A 19,741-nucleotide genomic window follows, 5' to 3' on the forward strand; every position below is an offset into this window, starting at 1 on the left:
CCTCAGTATAAGTAAAGATACCGTAGTGGAAAATGACTTATGTGAAAGTCACCCAGTAAAATACTACTTCAGTAAAAGTCTTAAAGTGTTTGGTTTTAAACATACTAAAGTATCAAAAGTTAAAGTAAAAAATATATATATATTTCATAATCTTTATATTAAACACACCAGATTTTCGTGTTTTTAAATTTACGGATAGCCAGGGACACACTCCAACACTCATTTACAAACAAAGCATTTGTATTTGGTGAATCCACCAGATCAGAGGCAGTAGAGATGACCAGGGATGTTCTCTTCATTGGTGTGCGAATTGGACCATTTTCCTGTCCTGCTAAGCATTCAAAATGTAACGAGTACTTTTGGGTGTCAAGGAAAATGTATGGAGTAAAAAGTACAATATTTTCATAAGGAATGTAGTAAAGTAAAAGTTATCAAAAATATGAATAGTAAAGTACAGATAGCCCCCAAAAATACTTAAGTAGTACTTTAAAGTATTTTTACTCAAGTACTTAATCCCATTGTATGGAATTTCCACCAAACACACACTGGGTAAATGGATCAGAAGAGGAGTGGAAAACATGAATCAGATATGTCTACCTACACAACTGCTTATGTAGAGGAGGTACAAAGGACTGAATAAGGACAATAAAATCTCTGGACTTTAGCAAAAGTCCTACTCCCATGCAACACTGTGTCTTACAAAACCGCCATGCTTAATAGCAACGTAGGCAATTTCTTGTCGAAGGGAGAATCATAGAAGAAGTAGGATAAGGAACACCACTGACCAGAATCTCCTCTCCAGCGTCGTACTTGGTTTCAATTTCTTTGCCCATGTCTCCTTCTGGCATCTTCAGGTCCTCTCTCACTTCACCGCTGTCCTGGAGCAGAGACAAGTAACCATCCGTGATCCCAATCAACTGCAGGGGGAAGAGAGGAGGGAGGGAAAGGAGGATGACAGAAAAGACAGAGACGTGTGAAAAGTACTCTCTTTTCATTTCTGACCCTTTTGTGACTGATCTGTCAATCAATCAATCAATTCGAGCTCCTGTGTGCCCTCCAATCAACCGACTGTCATGTCCACCCACAGTGCCAGAGTCTCCCGCCCGAAAGAGGGTCAAAATGAACACAGGAGAAAAAACAGCTACCCACTTGAGGTTCCCTATCCGGCTCGAAGGACCATGAGAAAGTTTGGAACTTGTGCTGGTGTAGGTCAAAGGCATTCCATCCCAGAGTTTTACTAGACACACCACTGTGATTACATTCCCCTACAAACTCCATTATGTGTTCCTCCACCCTCATTGACTTTTCCTCATGGCTTAAACAGCACTGGATTGGTACGGGGAAAATGCTAATGTCTCCACAGCCTATTAATAGGCTATAGCAGGGTTCTCCAACTGGCGGCCAGCGGGATGAATTTGGCCCGTGGGTGGTTTTATTTGGCCCCCCAAGTTTTCTGAGCAAAAACATAACATTTCACATTTTCATTGTTGGACATAAAAGACTGTAAAACACCAGTAAATCAGCTCAAAATTGTTACATTTTTGGAAATCTGTTCCTAAGTATTCCCACGCATGCAATTTGCCGACTACAAACGATTTGTATTCATGTTCCGGCCCCCCGATCATCCGCTCAATATAAAATCAGCCTGCGGCTGAATCTAGTTGATGATCCCTGGGCTGTAGGGAGGTTCCACCATACTGCTGACACCTAGTCAATCCTCACAGATCTTCCAGTGTGAGTCAAGCAGGGGATTGAGTCAGGGAATTACAAATAGGGAATCAGAATGCACAAGGGACATCTATTACCAGTGACATGGCCATTTTGTTTGAGAGTGAGTGTTACCTAATTGGCCATCTCACTCAAACCAGCAATACCTCTTTCTCACTACTTCTCCTTCTCTCCCTCCGTGCTTTCTGTCCCCCTCACTGCTTTGGCCGTTCCAATGTCCTCTCACCTGGTAGTCTAGTCTCTTGATGTTGGGTACGTCCATGTTGTGGGTGGAGGGACAGATATCCTCATACTTCTTTCCGTTGAAGATGTCAATACCAACCATGTGGACCTGCCCATAAAGGAAAGAAAACACAAACTGTTCAGGGAGTTGTAAACACTGCGTACAGACTCAGAAACAAGGGCAAGATAGTATGATGTCAGACACGCCTTCATGTCTGCACACCAGCCAGGGCTATACAAATGGTTACAGTCAAATCGGACACCACTGACCTTAGCGTGGCCGTGTTTGCCGGTCTTGGACGTGGACATCTCCACGATCTTGCAGGGTCGTCCCTTCAGCACCACGAAGCCGTTCTTGCGCAGGGCTGAGCACTGCTGGGGGAAGGTGGCGGATGCCCCGGCATCGCCTGTCTGGAAGTCGACGTCTGCGTCTGCCATGCCTGCTGCCGAGGCAATGATGTCACAGGGGGAGGGGGAATGTGGGAAGAGGTTGAAAAAAAAAAAAATGAAAAAAAAAGATTGCCTTTCATGGTTTAACACTCACACTTGACTTTTCCCTCCCCCTACTAGCACTGACTTTGCTGATAGCTACGTTATTGGGGGAAAATGAACTTACTATGACTGACATATGTGGTTGTCCAACCCAGCTATCTTATTAAGATGAATGCACTAACTGTAAGTCGCTCTGGCTAAGAGCGTCTGCTAAATGACAAAATGTAAACATAAAATGTTAATGAGGACTAAGAACTGGTTAATGACACCGCTGGTAATGACATCACTGGTAATGACACCCCTCAGATACTGAGGAGTCCTGGGATTGGGGGAAGGTGGTCCAATTACTCCAAGTGGTCTACTTACCTCTAACTCCATTCTAATACATATTAGTTATGGCTTATTCTTGGGAAACTACCTATTTGCTGATACATCTACAATAGATGTTGAAAAGGTTTTGCTAAAGAATAAATAAAAAGAGAGTGTATTCCTGTATTCCTATTTCTAGCAATAAACACATTATTGAGCAATAGAAAAATGATGGCCTACTGCACTTGGTATGATGTTAACACTGTTTGCAGTGTAATGAAGTGTACAGTAGGCCTACACTGTCTCCTATTGTGAATTTTCAAGAATCATTTGAAATGTGTCCAAAAGACCACACTCCAGTGGAATACTTGCATATTTGACTTAATAACGTTAAGAAATGCAACATTATGAATTGAATACAAAAATGAATAAAGAGCTGGTTCACTGACATTAGGAGAAAGAAAAATATAATATCGAGCTAAATAAAGTAACGAGATAGGGCACCTCTTAACTGGACCAGTCAGCCATTGCCTACTCACTGTGAGCAATAGGATATAACACTTTTCTGAAAAATGTATAGGCCTTCTCTATGCTACTTTTGTGCAATTGACACAAACATTGGAACATTTTCAAATAATGGACTATGGAAACAAGTATATTATTTGCCGAGTGTGTGAGTGACTATATATCGCGGCGGAGGAATGCACGCGATTCAAGGAAAGGCCCCATGCCTGGCCAAAAGCAATGCACGCGTGCGTCAGCCTTGGTTATAATGTCAATAATATTATAACGGTCAACTTGCTGTTCTTGGTTGTAACGTCAAGAATATTATAACGGTCAACTTGTTGTTCTTGGTTATAACGTCAATAATATTATAACGGTCAACTTGCTGTTAGAATAATGGCAAAGGTATTGGTGGAAAGTTATATCCATTTAACAGAAAGAGCTACAAAAGTATTGCATCATATAGCATATTCCAATTAATTTACTGTGATTTAATTCGGTCTGCAGCCATAGCCTAGGCCTACTGGGAAACGACTGATTATACTGGTAGAGGCTTAACCACGGCGCTTGACACACACAAGGCCAATTTGAGACTATCGGTTGCACGTAAACACACATTCATAATAAGGATATGTTCATTGACATATTAGTAACAGACAAACTGTCGCTGTCACATTTTTATAACACGCGTGTCTTCTCCGCAGTGTAGGAGCCTAGCGCGGCCTAGTGCGCACAAAACGTGAACCGGCTGTCAGTGACGGCATCGTTGCATGCATGCGCACTGCTAGGGGGCTGAGGCCCACTAACTAATATGGGGGCTCCGCTCCAGCCGAGAGGCAAGTGTAACATTGTTGCATGAACCACACAAGGAGAGATCGTGGTCTTGATACACTGAAAAGGCTACGTCGCACATTGCTGATAGGAATGTAGGCTACTAGAGTAAAATGACTAAGCTAATGCGCATGATAATGCTACGGCGAGCATAGCGGTAGGTTTGAGTTTCGGTCCCAAGTTATTTTGGTCAATCTCTATGTGTAAAATCGTCCCACCGAAGATATGCATGACATTATACATTTGATTGGCTGATAGGTAACGGAAACTTTATCAGTGGGCATTGAGCAAGGGCAATTTAACAGCTTATTGCTTACAACAATGCAATGTTGTTTAACAGCTTATTGCTTACAACAATGCAATGTAGGCTATCATCTCATAATGCTCACAAGTGAGCAGCTATGTAGAATGAAAATAAGGTGACAGCTATGAGCAGACGAGCATAGGCAATGTTAGTTAGTCTCACGCAAAATCACACCCGTTATATTCACGTTATGATAAGTAGACTTAACTTACCCGGTGAACTAACGTTTCCACAATTTGTTTACTCTGTTCGCTTTACAAAACTGTCAAACCTTCCCACTTTTTTATGTCTTCCTATTTCTCCCTTCGTCCGTAGCTACCGTTGTCTAGTTGGTGTCTACCGCCGCGATGCCTCTGTCTGTCGTACCTTATCTCCTAAATCAGCTCTCTTCTTCTCTCATTCCAGTAGCTTCCACTATCCTCCCTATTTTGTCCTGCGGCTCCGTCGAAATCGTTCTCGTTGGGGGAGGGGAGGGGGGGGCATACGCTTGGGTCAGCCGCCAGCCTAAAAAGAGTGGGAACCTTAAACCCACAATGTCCGTAGCCTAGCACTCTCCGCCTTTCGCTCACTCCCTCACACAGCCTTTCCAAATACCCATGAAATGAACCTAGGCAATATTGTGCTTAGTGCGCAGGCGTGGTCACCCTCAATTCTCAGATTCTAGAACAGGGAGGGGGCGCAATCACCGGAACATCGAATGGAACCTCTCATTCACTGAGCATGGGGCCTCTCTCATTCATTCTAAGGACCGTTATTTTGGGCATAGGTGATATGGGCGCTTTTACGCACCAAGTAAGCACTCTCGGATAATGACCGAAGCCTCGATAAAAATTGATCTCTTATCCTTCACCATATTTCACTTTCAAGGGAATATTAGGATTAATATTGTTTTTAACCTTTTTTAAAAGTAGATTGTGCTTTTAGGGGGTTCTGGTTTTAATGCTCAATACATGTTTCTGATGTAGGCCTAATAACAGCGTCTCATTATTGGATAAAGTATTTGCTCTTTGTAATAGGCTACCCATGGTGGTATTGCCCCCATGGTGGTATTGACATGGCGGCAGGCAGTCAAAGTCAGTGCGCAGTGATTGGCAGTTCGCGGAGCCGCTGGGTTAAATTTAGCCCAATGAAACATGAATCCGATGACCTATGTGTGGAGGGCTCGAGGGCCAGATGGGAGCTAAGATAAAATGGAGGGATGGGGAGTGTTGAGAGACTGGTGGGCATGCGAGTCAGGGCATGGGTCGGAGCAAAGACCAGGACAGGGTGCATGTGCTGACTGATTTGGCGCAGGGCCAACCATGTGTCTAATTTATCACTGATGGCTGCACAAGCTGAAATATCCGCAACAGAGAGACAGGTGCACACAGGGGAGTGGGCCTGTAGTATGGCCTGTAGCAACAGACGAGACAAGCAGGATATGGGGCTATTTAGCTTTATTGACTGACCAATTAAAGTACGCCTAAGTAGGAATTAGGCTAGCCGACTTTGTGCATCATTGTTGCATTTAAAGAAATATAAGCCATTTTCTCATAGGAGAGGGTAACACCTAGTAGGCATAGTAACCCATTATGATAGACCAGCACACATGAATTACACTTTTGACAATGGCATGCTATTGACAATTTCAGAATACTTTATCAATCATATAGACTATGCCCTCTGGTCAACACAGCCACGAGAGGCTACATGCATAACACCCAGTGGTTTAAAGTACTTAAGTACAAAATACTTCAAAGTACTACTTATGTCGTTTTTTGGGGTATCTGTATTTGACTTTACTATTTATATTTTGACAACTTTTACTTCACTACATTCTGAAAGGAAAATAATGTACTTTTTACTCCTGACACCCTAAAGTACTTGTTACATTTTGAAAGGAAAATGGTCCAATTCACACACTTATTAATAAGAGAACATCCCTGGTCACCCCTACTGCCTCTGATCTGGCGGATTCACTAAACACATACTTTGTTAGTAAATTATTGTCAGTGTTGTAGTGTACCCCTGGCTATCCGTAAAAACAATTAAAAAACTAGAAAATTGTGTTGTCAGGTTTTCAAAATATAAAGAATTTGAAATTATTAATACTTTTACTTTTGATACTTAAGTACATGTTAGCAATTCCATTTAATAGTGATACTTAAGTATATTTAAAACCAAATACTTTGAGACTTTTATTCAAGTAGTATTTTACTGGGTGACTTTCACTTTTACTTGAGTCATTTTCTATTAAAGTATGTTAACTTTTACTCAAGTATGACTTGTGAGTACTGTTTCCACTACTTATAACACCTCATTCAGGTTATCACCTGTCTAGTCTCTTTAAAATCTGGGTGCTATCATTTATCCTGCTCTACCTGCTTTTATTTTAAACCTGTCTTTTTTTGCGGCCTACGCCCTTCCAAATGGCTTCCTTGCTGAGCTAATGAGGCTCCTGGATTGGCTGCTATGAAACCAATGAGGGCGCGGTTAACATTGTGGATCCCGGGAGGTTGTCGGGATAAAAAGTTTGCGGTGGCGGCCAGAGCAAAGTTTGGAGAGGGGGATATTGTTGTAAACGTGTATCCGTGAGAGTATGACCGACGCAGAAGCGCAGAGCGCCCCACCGTCGGCTCCGGTGGAAGAACAGCCACAGCCGGAGAGAAAAATTATAGGTAAGTGAAGTGGAATTACTAGTGACAAAAATATCTTCCTTGACAAAAGTTAGCATAATTTGTGAGCGTTATAAAATTTGTGGATTTACCCATGCGTCATGGCCACGGACTAAAGCCAGAACATGGCTGTGCCTCAAATCATTGCTTAAAATATGTCTGTAGGTCTACAGATTGGGTGGTTGGAAGTGCGTATGTTTCAGTGACTCATGTCTGTTTTGTAACTCTTGGAAGTTAATCTATGGGAGTAGCGCACATTGTACACCCAGGTCAAGTTGTGCTGATCCTAAGCAGTTTGTGGCGTTTCGTTTCAAGTTCCACGTGCCTCCATGTTTTACGCAAGGACTTGGCTGAATATCATTTTATTAAATGCTTACTCTATTTTAAGACTGACAATGTTGATACAAATATATTGTTCAACAAGCGCATATATTTTAATTGTGCGACTAAAAGTAGGACATTTGCTAAACTGACCCCTCGTGGGTTTGTGCGGTTGGTAATGTGCCGGGCTGTTTAGATGCACACGCGTTATCAAGATTAATTACTTAAACCGACATTTTGAGTTGTCGATTATGAACGTGGTTGAATGTAGGCTAATGGTGTCACAATATGACCCTAATTTCACCTCATCAAATGTCACGTGTTCCAAGGGGGAGGGAGTTTGTTCACAGGTGAACGTCATCTTGATCAGCGATTGACGTCTGATTTCACCACCATTGACCATTTAGGTCAAAATGTTAACGTGACGATCAAGCATTGACAAGTGAACTGGGCTTTCATTAAATGTTCAGTGGCCATTGGTGTAAATTATTTGACAAGTTTCCGTTAAGTTCCAATTGAGGTGTCAGTTGCCATTGATTTGTTACATCAACAAAGTTACTTGGTACGTTAAAGTAGGCACTTATTCATCAACTCTCTACAATGTTAAAATGGTAACACTATGCACAGTAAGCACAACTTGTCCCACTTGACATAGTCAGTAGGTTTCTAGTCAAGTATTGTTAATGATTGGCACAATCACGGCATGTCCTGCAGCCTAGCTTGAACCGTTTTGGTTGATTAAAGTTGCGATGAGGGAGAAATGTAGTAGGTCGTATGGTAGACGTTCCCTTTCAAGACCTCACATGCAGCTTCACAATCATTGAGTCTTTCTTTTGACTTGACTTTGATGTTTGAGATGTGTTTAATCAAACTGTTGTTGCAGCCACCTCAGTCCAAGGCACCGTGAAATGGTTCAACGTGCGCAACGGATATGGCTTTATCAACAGGTACCCTGCTATGTGCTAGAATGTGGTTGTGTAATGTGGCTGTCAGATGTGAAATTGAAAAGTACACTAATTAGCATTTAATTTGACACAATGCATATGCTCTGTAGTACTGGTATGACATCTTAACATGGATATGGCTTGATCATTTTGGATTTGTCATAACTGATCATTGTTGTCTCCCCCCCCCCCCCCCCCCCCCCCCCAGAAACGACACCAAAGAGGATGTCTTCGTTCATCAGGTAAGCCCAGCAAGTCCGAGTCGCAAAGAGCACCTGCTGCTTCATACACACTAATGAATGCAACCCAGTGGTATCTTAGCAAAACGTTTTACAATGTGAAATGAAAACGAGGGTTTCTTGTTGGACAAGTTCAGGCAGTCCATCCCTGTTTTAGAATGTTTTATTCTGTTTGGTGCCACATCATCCAATCCATCTTTTTATCAATCCAATCCATCCAATCCATCTTTTTAGACTGCCATCAAGAAGAACAACCCCAGGAAGTTCCTTCGCAGTGTTGGGGATGGGGAGGTGGTAGAGTTTGATGTGGTCGAGGCCGCCAAGGTAGGCAAACCTGTAAGGACAATCTTTCTTTTTTTTTCACCTACCGTATTAACAAGTCTTAAGGATAGTTCTGCCCAAAATAAAACGTTCAGATCTTTTTGTGCTTTTTACACAGTCCTATGCCAATTTCAGTTTCAGGCCATTGTGTAGCTGCCATTGTGTAGCTGCTGCCTTATCCGTTTGTTATTTTTCAAATGAATTGGAAATATTAGCTTTTTGGTGTGACCTATCCCTTTAATTTGAGTCACTCAAACTGTTTGAATTGCAAATCATTGTTTTAAATATCTCTCCTACAAGCTCTCTCTCTCCCCCTCTCAGGGCTCGGAGGCAGCCAACGTGACAGGGCCTGGTGGGGTTCCCGTTAAAGGCAGTCGGTACGCGCCCACCAAACGCCGTTTCCGCCGGCGTTTGTCCTCTCGCAGCCCCAGGCCCGGTGACGAGAAGGGCGACGGCACCTCAGGCCCCACTTCGGAGCACGGAGGAGAGCACGACGGAGAGCGGCCCGGAGACAGGCCCCCACCGCGCCGGCGCAGGCCCCGCCGACCCAGACAGGAAGGGCAAGAGGTGATGAGTATATGGATAAAAAGCTGCAACCCCACTAGTTTAAAGTCCGTTCTCCATTTTGACTTATTTGAAGAGGAAAAAACAGACCAACAAAGTAAAATGGTGAATGGAATTTACTGCCACTTTTCCCAGGAAGTTGCTTCCGCCTGTCCAGTTCCTAAATGGATGTCCCCACCCTAAACCCTACCTACCTTAACTCTTTTAAATTTAAACTTCAATGGGGTGAAGTCAGTTGGGACGTCCCAAGGGTCCCTTTTAGACTTTTCCATTCCTAAATGTTTGCAAATGGAGGCGTAGTTGAGGATTGGATCTCCCACCTGTGCATATCAGTTGTGTAATCTGTTTTCCCTCCTGAAGTGTTGTGTGGTCTGTTCTCTCCCCAGGGCGAGCCAGGGGAACAGGAGGGAGGCGCAGAAGGCGACCAGCAGAGGCCTCCACCGCGCAGGTTTAGGACCCAGTACCGCAGGTGAGACTGACATGGCATTTTTGTGTAGGCTTTTTTATCTATTTGGGATGTTCTCATGTCAATAGATCTTGGCAGTTTGTGGATTACTTTTTAGCCCATAGGCTAGTATTCCAAGATTTGATGGAGTAGTTTTGGCCTATTTGGCTGTAAATTTGACTTTGTCCCATGCTATCTAACCTTCTCAGGCCATTCCGTCCTCGCCCACCTCCCGGGGAGGTTCAGGCGGGTGCTGCCACCTCAAAGGGCCAGGCAGCAGAAGGGCAGGAGGTGGTGGAGGCCCAGGAGGGCCAGCAGACAAACAGGGAGCAGGCCAACGAAGACGGCCAAAAGCCCCGCCGACAGTTCAGCCGCCGCAGGCAGAGGAACTCCGAGTCTAACTCTCTCTCTAAAGTGAGCGGCTCAGTGCTTCCTATGTAATGTTGCGATACAAAATAATACAATGACAATATTATGTTGATAAGTTTCCCCTCTGTTCATATCTTAGGATGGGACAGAGAAGCCTGAAAAGCTAGCCTCGGAACCTAGCACTCCCCTTCAGACAGCCAAGCCAGCCGACCCCAAATCCTCCCCCAAATCCTCCCCTAAAGGCTCCCCCAAAATGTCCCCCAAAATGTCCCCCAAGTCCTCCCCCAAATCACCAGAGGTAAGAGGCACCCTGACGTCTATTCAATACTCCCTCTTGCTTTTACTAACTGGTCTTAACTTGGCTATTTTTCTGTAGGTATTCCTGCATGTAGTCATTATATTAATATTGACTTAGTATATATTGACTTAGTTCCAACAAAGTTTTTAAAAAAGGGCGTCCTTTTTTTCCAGCCACCTGCCACGACAGTTCCCGCAGCCACAGAATGACGCCCATGATGGGACGGTGTAACGTGACCCCAGACAAGAGGTGGGACCCCGCTCTAAACTGGCGCAGCCTTTAAGGGTTTGGGTGGAGGGTTGCGCTTCTTGCATTACTACCGAAACTGCGACGCGGCTATCTCGTAGCTGTTGTCACTAGTATGTGATATTTAGGTACTTTTTCAACGTATGGGTTTTCAGAGGAAGTGCATGAGTCTTCTGAAGGATGGTCAGCACCGGCGGTCCGAATGGGTAACCATGTTAAAAATGCTTTTCCTAATGACTTTATATTTTTGGGATGTTTGTGTTCAATGAAAGCCCACCTATATTGCAGTTGTAAATTGGTCGCCAATTGAAGTCTGAAACCCTGTGGAACCCACTGCCTGTTAGAAGTCTTAATTCTTGGCATTAATTGTGTTCTATTGGTTTAAGTGTTAATGTCTCTCTCCCCTTGTCCTCTGTCGGTCTTTGCCCCCTGCCTGTCTTTTTTTCACCTACCTGCCTTTCTCCCCTTATCTTCTCTGCCCATCTGTCTCTCTCTCCCCCTGTCGCTCTCTTTAGGTTCCTAGGGAGGGTTAGCTGGGGGACCGAGCCCCTCTCACCACACCCACCACTGTGCACTACTCTCCAATCCCCCCATCCCATTTTACCGACCTCCTCCCCCCCCACCCACCCCCTGACTTGTCTAGCTAGACACTGCAAATGGGAGACGGATGGGAGGGAGGGAGTTGCGTGTATTCATAAATGTTAAAATACGCCTAGAAAGATCTAGAGGAAAGAAAGTATTTAAAAATCTGCTTTGATGCCCAGTTACTCCACAAACCCCCAGCTAGTTTACTTTAATTGACTGAGAATGGGCATGAGCAGTAGAGGTCCCAGCCGCTATTTTAAGTTGGATGTGGAAAGCGAAGCGTGTGTGAGGGTAGTGGTCCAGGAGTTGCGACGATAACCTTGCCACCCCCCTAGTTTCTTACATGCTGCAGCCCACACCCTATTTGGAAAATCAAGGCCGGGGGTTGGTTTAAAAAAATATACATTTTTGTTCTACTTAATTTTGTATGTGCTTTTCTTTTGGAGGGGATTATGTGCAATGTCAGTATCTAAATGTCGATAAAATGTTTGCAAAAACCACAATGCAGTCATGTCTTTAATGTCCACAATACACAGTCCAGGAAATGTAAAATATGTCTGCCTTGACTCATTTTAGTGGGATAAAACCAGAGTAAGTAATTGCATTTCTTAAATTCCAACTCCAGTAGAATCTGAAAACGGAGCATCAGACACTTGATAAAAGCTGTAACATTAAATTGCAGTATATTTGTATTCAATATGACCCTTTTCTCGGGATGGTAGTAACTAGAGACTCACTGAAATGTTGGGGCATCAACATGCTCATGTTTGAAATGGGAACAATTGTCATACAAACCATACAGGATACTTTATCAATATTCACACTTCATATAAATTACAGATTCTCTTTGTACAGTTGTCTTTGAAGATTTGTATTGAACAATCACAACCAGTACAGAAGACAGCACGCACATGTGTCGTAGTTCAGGGACAGATTGCTGATGCAGTAGCAGTCAAAACCAACCAAATCAACTATTGTGCACAACCCCATAGAAACCAAAGACAAACTCATATTGGAGTGGGTAAAGTTTGAGTATTTGAAGACCCTTGTACCATTTTGTTTTTTTCACTCAAACCAGCACGCTATATACATTTAAGTTCTAAATACATGATTTGCTCTTGTTAAAAGTAACTTCTCTGTAGGCTGTGCAATGAGTCATGTTAAAGCTGTCCATCTTGTGAAATCAAGTTTAGGGACACTTCCAAAGGGGAAGTGGGTTGCTAGCGGTAGACTGGTTAGCCCACTGAGACAACTTACAGTAACTCGGAAATAAATCACTCAATGCCACACACCATAGCTTTGCTCACTAAAAATGTACATGGGTTTCCACACTAGCTGTTATTGTAACCAGCTATCAATCTGAAAACTGCTGACATTTTTGTATATAAAGTGCAGGAATACCTCCAAGCCCCTCTCTCCATAGAACATCTGTGCGCAGTCTCAATCAAATCTCCATCCCCCATCAGCATATGTACACCCGGGCGGGGGTAATGCCTCAAAGTTCAGGAACCTTATTCTTGTTTCTGATCATCCCCTCTATAACCCATTATGGGTTGCCCTGGTAATAAAATCACTCACCCGCCACCCTTTCTGGGGTATGTTAAGTTGGTGCAATGCTTTAATGTTGCACAGCCTTTTCCTCGAGCAACCCGTTCCTGTCAACATATCTCCCTCAAGCTCCATTTCCCAATACGGGCCCAGTTCCAAATCCATTCCACCTCCCTAAACCTTGACCCATACGCCAACCTTGCTCGATATGCCTAGACACAACTCAGTATGTTTGAATTAGGCCCAAGCCCACCCCTTAGTACCCAGTTGTAGCCCTCTGAGTTTCCCTGCCTAACCAAGAGTCTGTCTGGCCTCCTCAGCCTGCCCTCCCCAGTTCCCCCATGGGACCCCATTAGTCAAGGCTTCCCTCCCCCCCCAGGTAGTCCAGCTCTGTACTCTGCTTGCCCAGCTCCATGTCCAGGTCCATCATGGCGGGTGGGTGCTGGCTGAAGGAGGCGGAGATCTGGTCGAACGTCTTGCCCCGTGTCTCCGGCACCCGGAAGAAGGTGAAGATGAGGAAGAAGACAAGGAGCACTGCAAAGATGAGGAAGACATAAGGCCCACAAAGCTCCTGTGGAGTGGGAGGAAGGGGAGGGGGGCGTATATTCATTAGTATATCATTGAGAAGACATTTACTCATCAGTCCATGTTTGTCAGACACCATCCAATCCAGAGTATGTCAGCTTCGCCTATCATTAAAACCAATACTAAAGTCCTAAATGAAGGTTCCTGGTAAAAAACAACAACACACAAAGTGATCACTTACAGCAAGATACTGGAAGCCAAAGCCAATAATGAAGTTGGCCGTCCAGTTGGAGAATCCGGCCACGGCCATCGCAGCGGGCCTGGGGCCTTGGGAGAAGAGCTCAGCCACAAAGAACCAGGGGATGGGGCCAGGCCCCACCTCAAAGAAGGCCACGAAGCCAAAGATTGCCAGCATGCTGATGTAGCTCATCCAGGGAACACTGTCCTGCCAAGGGAAAGGTGGTGATGGTTCAGCCAGAGGTACGTGAATAGAAATAGCCATACCACCCATTATGGCCTCTGTTTTGAATGGGGCGCCCCTTCTAGTATTTTATTTCTATGGGTACATGATTCCGTGAATGGGCTAATGAGTTTGTTGCTATTCATTAAGGACTAACCAATAAGGCAAGAGCTATCGTCATGACAATAGCACAGCCGCACATTCCGGACAGCCCCAGCATGTGTAGCGTCCTGCGGCCCGTCCTCTCCACCAGGAAGAGCTGTTGATTGGACGAGAGCAAGATGACAAACAGGTAACAACAGGCCTGAATCATGTTCACTCATTTCTAATTGAGACAAAAGTTAGCAGATGATTCTGACCGAACCTTTCCAACTGGCGTTTGTCTCAAACCTCTACTCTGGGACCCCCAGCCATTCCATGTTTCTTGCACCTGATTCGACTTGTTAACTAATCATTAAGACCTTGAATAGGTTAATCAGGTGAGCTAGTTCAGGGCTACAACAAAATTGTGAAATGTCTGGGGTCCCCGAGGAGAGGTTTGCGAACCACTGGTCTAAGGCATTCTCCAGTCTGGTTTGGTCATGGATAAAGACTATCGTAAGTGGGAGCTTTCTCTACAGAATGCAAACATAAAAGTGAAGCTGATGATTTAAAGAGGCGTTTTCATTTTTAAAATCAAAGGTCAACCCTCAACCCAGCCAAGACAATCAATAAATTAATCAACAAATCTGACCTTTTTGGATGAAGGCAGAAAGACTAAAGGCTCTATTCTATCTGAAGCGTTACAGATTGTACAATATAAATGTAAAGGTAATTTCGGATTGAGCCGACATTTGCAGTGTTTATCGTGAATGCAGACTCCACTAACGTGGGAACATTGACCTTTAAATATACCCAACTTTGTAACGGTAACTTCCACGGTATGGATTGAATAGAGCCCTAGGTTGGGAGAACCTCATCCCACAGCGCATATAAACCTGGGACATCAACGATTTAAAGTTGGTCTTAGTGGGAGTGACCTATAGAATTCCTAGAGTGACCTTACTAAGTAAGGTATTTATCATCATTTCATTTTAGTGAATCACAAGACTGCGAGGCGTGGCACCGTAAACAGAGTTGCACAAGACATGTACAGAGAAGGGGCAAGGTGTTCTGGGAGATGATTAATTGGTAGATTAAGTTGGGAGTTTCTTCCGTTCTGTATTGGCTCAGGAAGGCCAAGTTTGAATTGTTGGTTCACTGGACTCTGCGCATGTGAGCAGGAGTGTCTGGGAACGAGATTAAGGTTGGGTCGACCCACTACGTTATCTTGTTTGTTCAGTGATAAAGGTGTACGTGTTAAACAGTAATGGAGGTGCCTGGAAACAGGGCCTGCTTGTGTACCGAGACCACGGTGAAGGCACAGTTGACCACGCCGGCTCCTATAGTGGCGTAGACGGGGCTCTGGACCCCTGCCTTCTGGAAAATACTGGTGGAGTAGTAGAAGATCTGGAGAGAAGATAAAGAGGATGGTTGGTCATGGAATGGGGTCAAGCTTGAAGCAATGATCCCAATGTAATTGTGTTTCTTTGTCATTCTTTCACTGTTTGATGAAATCTAAGGACTCCAGATATAGAATGTATTTGAAAATACTCATCATCAGGTGATACATACACCTACTGCACTCCCCTGCCCTCTCTAGTACTCACAGCATTGACTCCAGAGAGCTGTTGTGAGAGCTGCAGCAGGATGGCGATGATGATGGGCTGCCGGTACATGGGGGAGCGGAAGAGCTCTGCGATGGACACCTTCCTCTCCATGTCCATCCTCCTCTTCTCCTCCTTCATCTCCGCCAGCATATCCCCCACCTCCTGCCTCCCGGTCAGCCTCCTCAAGCCTGGTGAAGAGTGGGAATGAGAGTCACGCTGAGCGGAGAACTTCGGATGGGTTTTGGGGTGTGTTTGTAATTCAATTCCTGCTCCTGATCTACTTGTAGTCCTCTCCAATCAATCAAAAATAGGAAAGGAGATAAGGGAGGAAAGGAGGCCTCTAGAAAGTGTTGGGACGTGGCCGGTCGTGACTTGATCCTCACCGCTCTTGGCGTGGTGCTCCTGGCAGCGGATGATGTAGAGAAAGCGGGGGCTCTCGGGGCAGAAGGGCAGCAGCACCATCTGCAGGACAGTGGGCAGAACGGTCACACCCACCAGCACTGGCCACAACTCCTCACTGCCCAGCAAAGACTCCAGACCTAGGACCTAGGGATGAGGGGGGAAAGAGAGAGAGGAAAGGAAAGAGAAGAGTGATGAAGATAGGAGAGAGAGCGTGAATGAGAGAGAGAGAACATTAATGCAGGTTCAGATAGTAATATATTGTGTAGAACAAACAAGATTCACTGTCATGTTGTTAAATACATTGTGCAAGCTCAGCTTCTGTACCTGTGCTATGAGAATCCCTGTGACGATCGCCAACTGGTGGAGCGTGCCCAAAGCACCTCGCAGACTTGTAGGCGCTATCTCGCCCACATACATGGGCACTAGCCCTGATGCCAACCCTGGAGGAAAGATCATTAGGCTAAGGTTCAGAAACTGGTATGCCAAGGTCTGGAGACAAAAAAAATGAGCAGCGATAGTGATTCCTATGAACTATTTCACCGGTTATTGGAATTTCAGTACTATTCATAGAAAATAATATAGGCTATCTACTGCACCACTGAAAAGTATCATTTAAGTCTACAGGATGAGTGCTCACCACAGTATGCACCGATAACGAAGCGTCCCAGGATCATCATCTCGAAGGACCGGCTGATTTTGGCCATGCCCATCAAACCTCCTCCGATGAAGGCAAACAAGTTGTTTATGAGCATGGCTTTCCTCCTGACAGAGTACAAAGGAATAAATATGTTTTAATATTATTAGTAGTCATAGTTTACAGAAACACTTTATAATTGTGGTTTATAGGCCTTCGACTGTTCTATAATGTATCCTCTACATGGCAGACTTACACCACAAAACAGACACTGTTACAAATTGTCATAAGGAAAATATTTTGTTTCTACAAGGAACAGCTATTGTCACTCCTTAAGAGTCACCCGTGCGTCAATCTAAGTAACATAATAATTAACTCCCCATCAAAATCCGTCAATTTAAACTGGAGCTAACAGATTTAGCACGTACTGCGTCTCAACCCACCGCATCCGCCTGTCGACCTTCCACGACAGCGGTGGAAGGTGGCTGAGCCAAAGCGGTGTTTGTCAGACCATGTTGAGACAAACCGAAAATCGGTCCTCACGAACACTTTGGCCTACAAAACGAATATGAGACTCGCACGAACACGATGGTGTTCTCCGTTTTGCTCTACATCCCCCACAAGTGTCACGGGACTCGTTTGAAGGGAACCCATACAACTGAATTGAAGTATGGAGGGAGTTCTTATATCTCTTAGATATAAGATCTCCTAGATATAAGACAGACACTTCAAAACCTCATGATACATTTTTTGTCCGCCTTTTTTGCCGATTATGAATGGGTTATTCAATGCGTTTCTATGGGCTATAGTAGTAGTCCAAATTAAATATTTGATCAAATAATATTATTCTATTTCTTGTTGATACCTAAAGGGGTCATACAATTCTAAATCAAATAGCTAAATGAGCCATGGTATGACCATCATAAAAACAATTCCATATCGTAGCTTAGTAGAACCCCCCCAACTGCTTAAACTTTTAGAGGTTAAGAATGGCATAGCGAATTTCATTAATTTTGTAATACTCCAACAAACTTTATGTGTGTGAAATGCATAGAATACAGAGCATTCCTCCAGTATTGTGTGTGTACTAAACCTGCTAAAATAGAGATGGGATCTGTAACAGACTTCATGCTGCTGCTCAACAGTAAAGCTTCCTTCCTCATTAGCCCACACTGCTATTCAATATTGGAACCTCGGTCTCGCATACACATGTGACCGCCCATTAAACACCTTTAGCCAGCTGCGCCACAGGAAAGCTAGCAATTTGATGGTGCGGGTTGTGGTATTTCAAGCTGAGGAGTGAGTGTATTCTATGCATTTCACACACATAAAGTTATATTTACACGTCAAGAGTGTTTCTTGCCACCCAGCATGAGAAACCCGAGCAGAGGGAACAGGGGCATCATTTGAAACAGTCAGAAACACCTCAACACTGGTTCAGTCTTCCTTACTCAGCAGCTGTGACCTCTGCCTTTTGAGGAACACCTTGTCCTAGCTGTACCCATGCTGATTGTTTGACTGACTGACTGACTGACATTCTCCAAAGGGAACCATGTTGGATCCAACTGACTGACTATCTATTTTTAATTTTTTATTTTTTTTTATTTCACCTTTATTTAACCAGGTAGGCTAGTTGAGAACAAGTTCAAATTTGCAACTGCGACCTGGCCAAGATAAAGCAAAGCAGTGTGAACAGACAACACAGAGTTACACATGGAGTAAACAATTAACAAGTCAGTAACACAGTAGAAAAAAAGGGGAGTCTATATACATTGTGTGCAAAAGGCATGAGGAGGTAGGCGAATAATTACAATTTTGCAGATTAACACTGGAGTGATAAATGATCAGATGGTCATGTACAGGTAGAGATATTGGTGTGCAAAAGAGCAGAAAAGTAAATAAATAAACACAGGGAACCATGTTGGATCTAACTGACTGACACTATCTATAGAGAACCATGTGGGATCTAACTGACTGACACTATCTATAGGGAATCATGTTGGATCTGACTGACACTATCTATAGGGAGTGACTGACACTATCTATAGGGAGTGACTGACACTATCTATAGGGAGCGACTGACACTATCTATAGGGAACCGTGTGGGATCTAACTGACTGACACAATCTATAGGGAATCATGTTGGATTTGACTGACACTATCTATAGGGAGTGACTGACACTATCTATAGGGAGTGACTGACACTATCTATAGGGAACCATGTGGGATCTAACTGACTGAGACTATCTATAGGGAATCATGTTGGATCGGACACAAAAACACCACTAGTTTCTTATGAGATTTTAAGATGGTTAGCAGAATAGTCCCCACAAAATATTTAATGCGGCAAAAAGTCAACAGCACGCGCCGCTAGGCCGCATGTGCATTGATTGAAACAAAATACAGAGAGGCTATATAGTTTAAGACCATCTGCTCTAATTTGCTCACGAAACAGTCGTTCAAGAAGATCTAAATGCATACGCATTGGCGGTTCTAGTATGTATGGCTCCCTTCAGCGCCCCCCACCAAAAAAATGGACCATTCTGCACGACCTGTAATTTTTATTCCGACATTTGAAACCACACAAATAAATAATCCTAACATTTAAAACTATATAAATGTAAAATAATATATAAAAAAGAAGACTCGTAAATATAAAAAAGAAGTAAGGAAGACAAATATAAACAAATTGTATAAATACAAAGATAATCAAATTATTACACTATCAATCAATCAATAAATCAAATGTATTTATAAAGCCCTTTTTTCATCAGCCGATGTCACAAAGTGCTATACAGAAATCCAGCCTAAAACCCCAAACAGCAAGCAATGCAGATGTAGAAGCATGGTGGCTAGGAAAACTCCCTAGAAAGGCAGGAACCTAGGAAGAAACCTAGAGAGGAACCAGGCACTGAGGGGTGGCCAGTCCTCTTTTGGCTGTGCCGGGTGGAGATTATAACAGTACATGGCCAAGATGTTCAAACGGTCATAGATGACCAGCAGGGTCAAATAATAATAATCATAGTGGTTGTAGAGAGGGCAACAGGTCAGCACCTCAGGAGTAAATGTCAGTTGGCTTTTCATAGCCGATCATTCAGAGTTAGAGAC

At 43.8% G+C, this 19,741-nt stretch overlaps 3 protein-coding genes across 9 annotated transcripts in view; 1 reads left to right on the top strand and 2 right to left on the bottom strand.

Moving 5' to 3' along the window:
- Positions 1 to 5,057, bottom strand: part of LOC139416147 (eukaryotic translation initiation factor 5A-1) — a 10,468-nt gene extending 5,411 nt beyond the window's left edge. Inside the window, exons 1-4 of one of the 4 annotated variants that reach the window (XM_071164476.1) lie at positions 4,603 to 5,057; positions 2,221 to 2,390; positions 1,955 to 2,059; positions 786 to 917 (exon numbers count right to left, since the gene is read on the bottom strand). In XM_071164476.1, coding sequence (XP_071020577.1) covers positions 786 to 917; positions 1,955 to 2,059; positions 2,221 to 2,388 — 405 coding nt within the window. In that variant the 5' untranslated portion in view covers positions 2,389 to 2,390; positions 4,603 to 5,057. Of the gene's footprint in view, positions 1 to 785; positions 918 to 1,954; positions 2,060 to 2,220; positions 2,394 to 4,602 lie in introns of all 4 variants that reach the window. The other 3 variants (XM_071164477.1, XM_071164480.1, XM_071164479.1) reach the window with 3 other exon arrangements.
- A 1,777-nt stretch (positions 5,058 to 6,834) lies between these two features.
- LOC139416149 (Y-box-binding protein 2-A-like) lies at positions 6,835 to 11,876 on the top strand. Of its 4 annotated transcripts, none has more exons than XM_071164482.1 (10): positions 6,835 to 7,047; positions 8,249 to 8,312; positions 8,518 to 8,551; positions 8,783 to 8,884; positions 9,170 to 9,436; positions 9,820 to 9,902; positions 10,088 to 10,292; positions 10,387 to 10,545; positions 10,719 to 10,794; positions 11,307 to 11,876. In XM_071164482.1, exons 1-9 carry the CDS (start codon positions 6,969 to 6,971, stop codon positions 10,752 to 10,754), a joined length of 1,029 nt encoding a protein of 342 aa, XP_071020583.1. In that variant the 5' UTR covers positions 6,835 to 6,968; the 3' UTR covers positions 10,755 to 10,794; positions 11,307 to 11,876. The 4 variants fall into 4 exon arrangements, with proteins under 4 accessions (XP_071020583.1, XP_071020585.1, XP_071020584.1 ...); XM_071164484.1 differs by having other exon boundaries at positions 9,191 to 9,436; XM_071164483.1 differs by having other exon boundaries at positions 8,783 to 8,872.
- Positions 11,876 to 19,741, bottom strand: part of LOC139416148 (solute carrier family 2, facilitated glucose transporter member 4-like) — a 34,974-nt gene continuing 27,108 nt past the window's right edge. Inside the window, exons 4-11 of the mRNA XM_071164481.1 lie at positions 16,637 to 16,761; positions 16,324 to 16,439; positions 15,981 to 16,143; positions 15,598 to 15,785; positions 15,293 to 15,397; positions 14,067 to 14,168; positions 13,691 to 13,894; positions 11,876 to 13,495 (exon numbers count right to left, since the gene is read on the bottom strand). Coding sequence (XP_071020582.1) covers positions 13,277 to 13,495; positions 13,691 to 13,894; positions 14,067 to 14,168; positions 15,293 to 15,397; positions 15,598 to 15,785; positions 15,981 to 16,143; positions 16,324 to 16,439; positions 16,637 to 16,761 — 1,222 coding nt within the window. The 3' untranslated portion in view covers positions 11,876 to 13,276. The remainder of the gene's footprint in view (positions 13,496 to 13,690; positions 13,895 to 14,066; positions 14,169 to 15,292; positions 15,398 to 15,597; positions 15,786 to 15,980; positions 16,144 to 16,323; positions 16,440 to 16,636; positions 16,762 to 19,741) is intronic.

Source organism: Oncorhynchus clarkii, chromosome 9 (assembly GCF_045791955.1).
Source record: "Oncorhynchus clarkii lewisi isolate Uvic-CL-2024 chromosome 9, UVic_Ocla_1.0, whole genome shotgun sequence".
Classification (NCBI taxonomy): domain Eukaryota; kingdom Metazoa; phylum Chordata; class Actinopteri; order Salmoniformes; family Salmonidae; genus Oncorhynchus; species Oncorhynchus clarkii.

Bases quoted from the DNA above. Each gene is read 5' to 3' on its own strand.
- LOC139416149 (XM_071164482.1), top strand. From the start codon at position 6,969: ATGACCGACGCAGAAGCGCAGAGCGCCCCACCGTCGGCTCCGGTGGAA. The intron at 7,048-8,248 runs GTAAGTGAAGTG...CTGTTGTTGCAG, and splicing joins GCCGGAGAGAAAAATTATAG to CCACCTCAGTCCAAGGCACC. The intron at 10,546-10,718 runs GTAAGAGGCACC...CTTTTTTTCCAG, and splicing joins CCTCCCCCAAATCACCAGAG to CCACCTGCCACGACAGTTCC.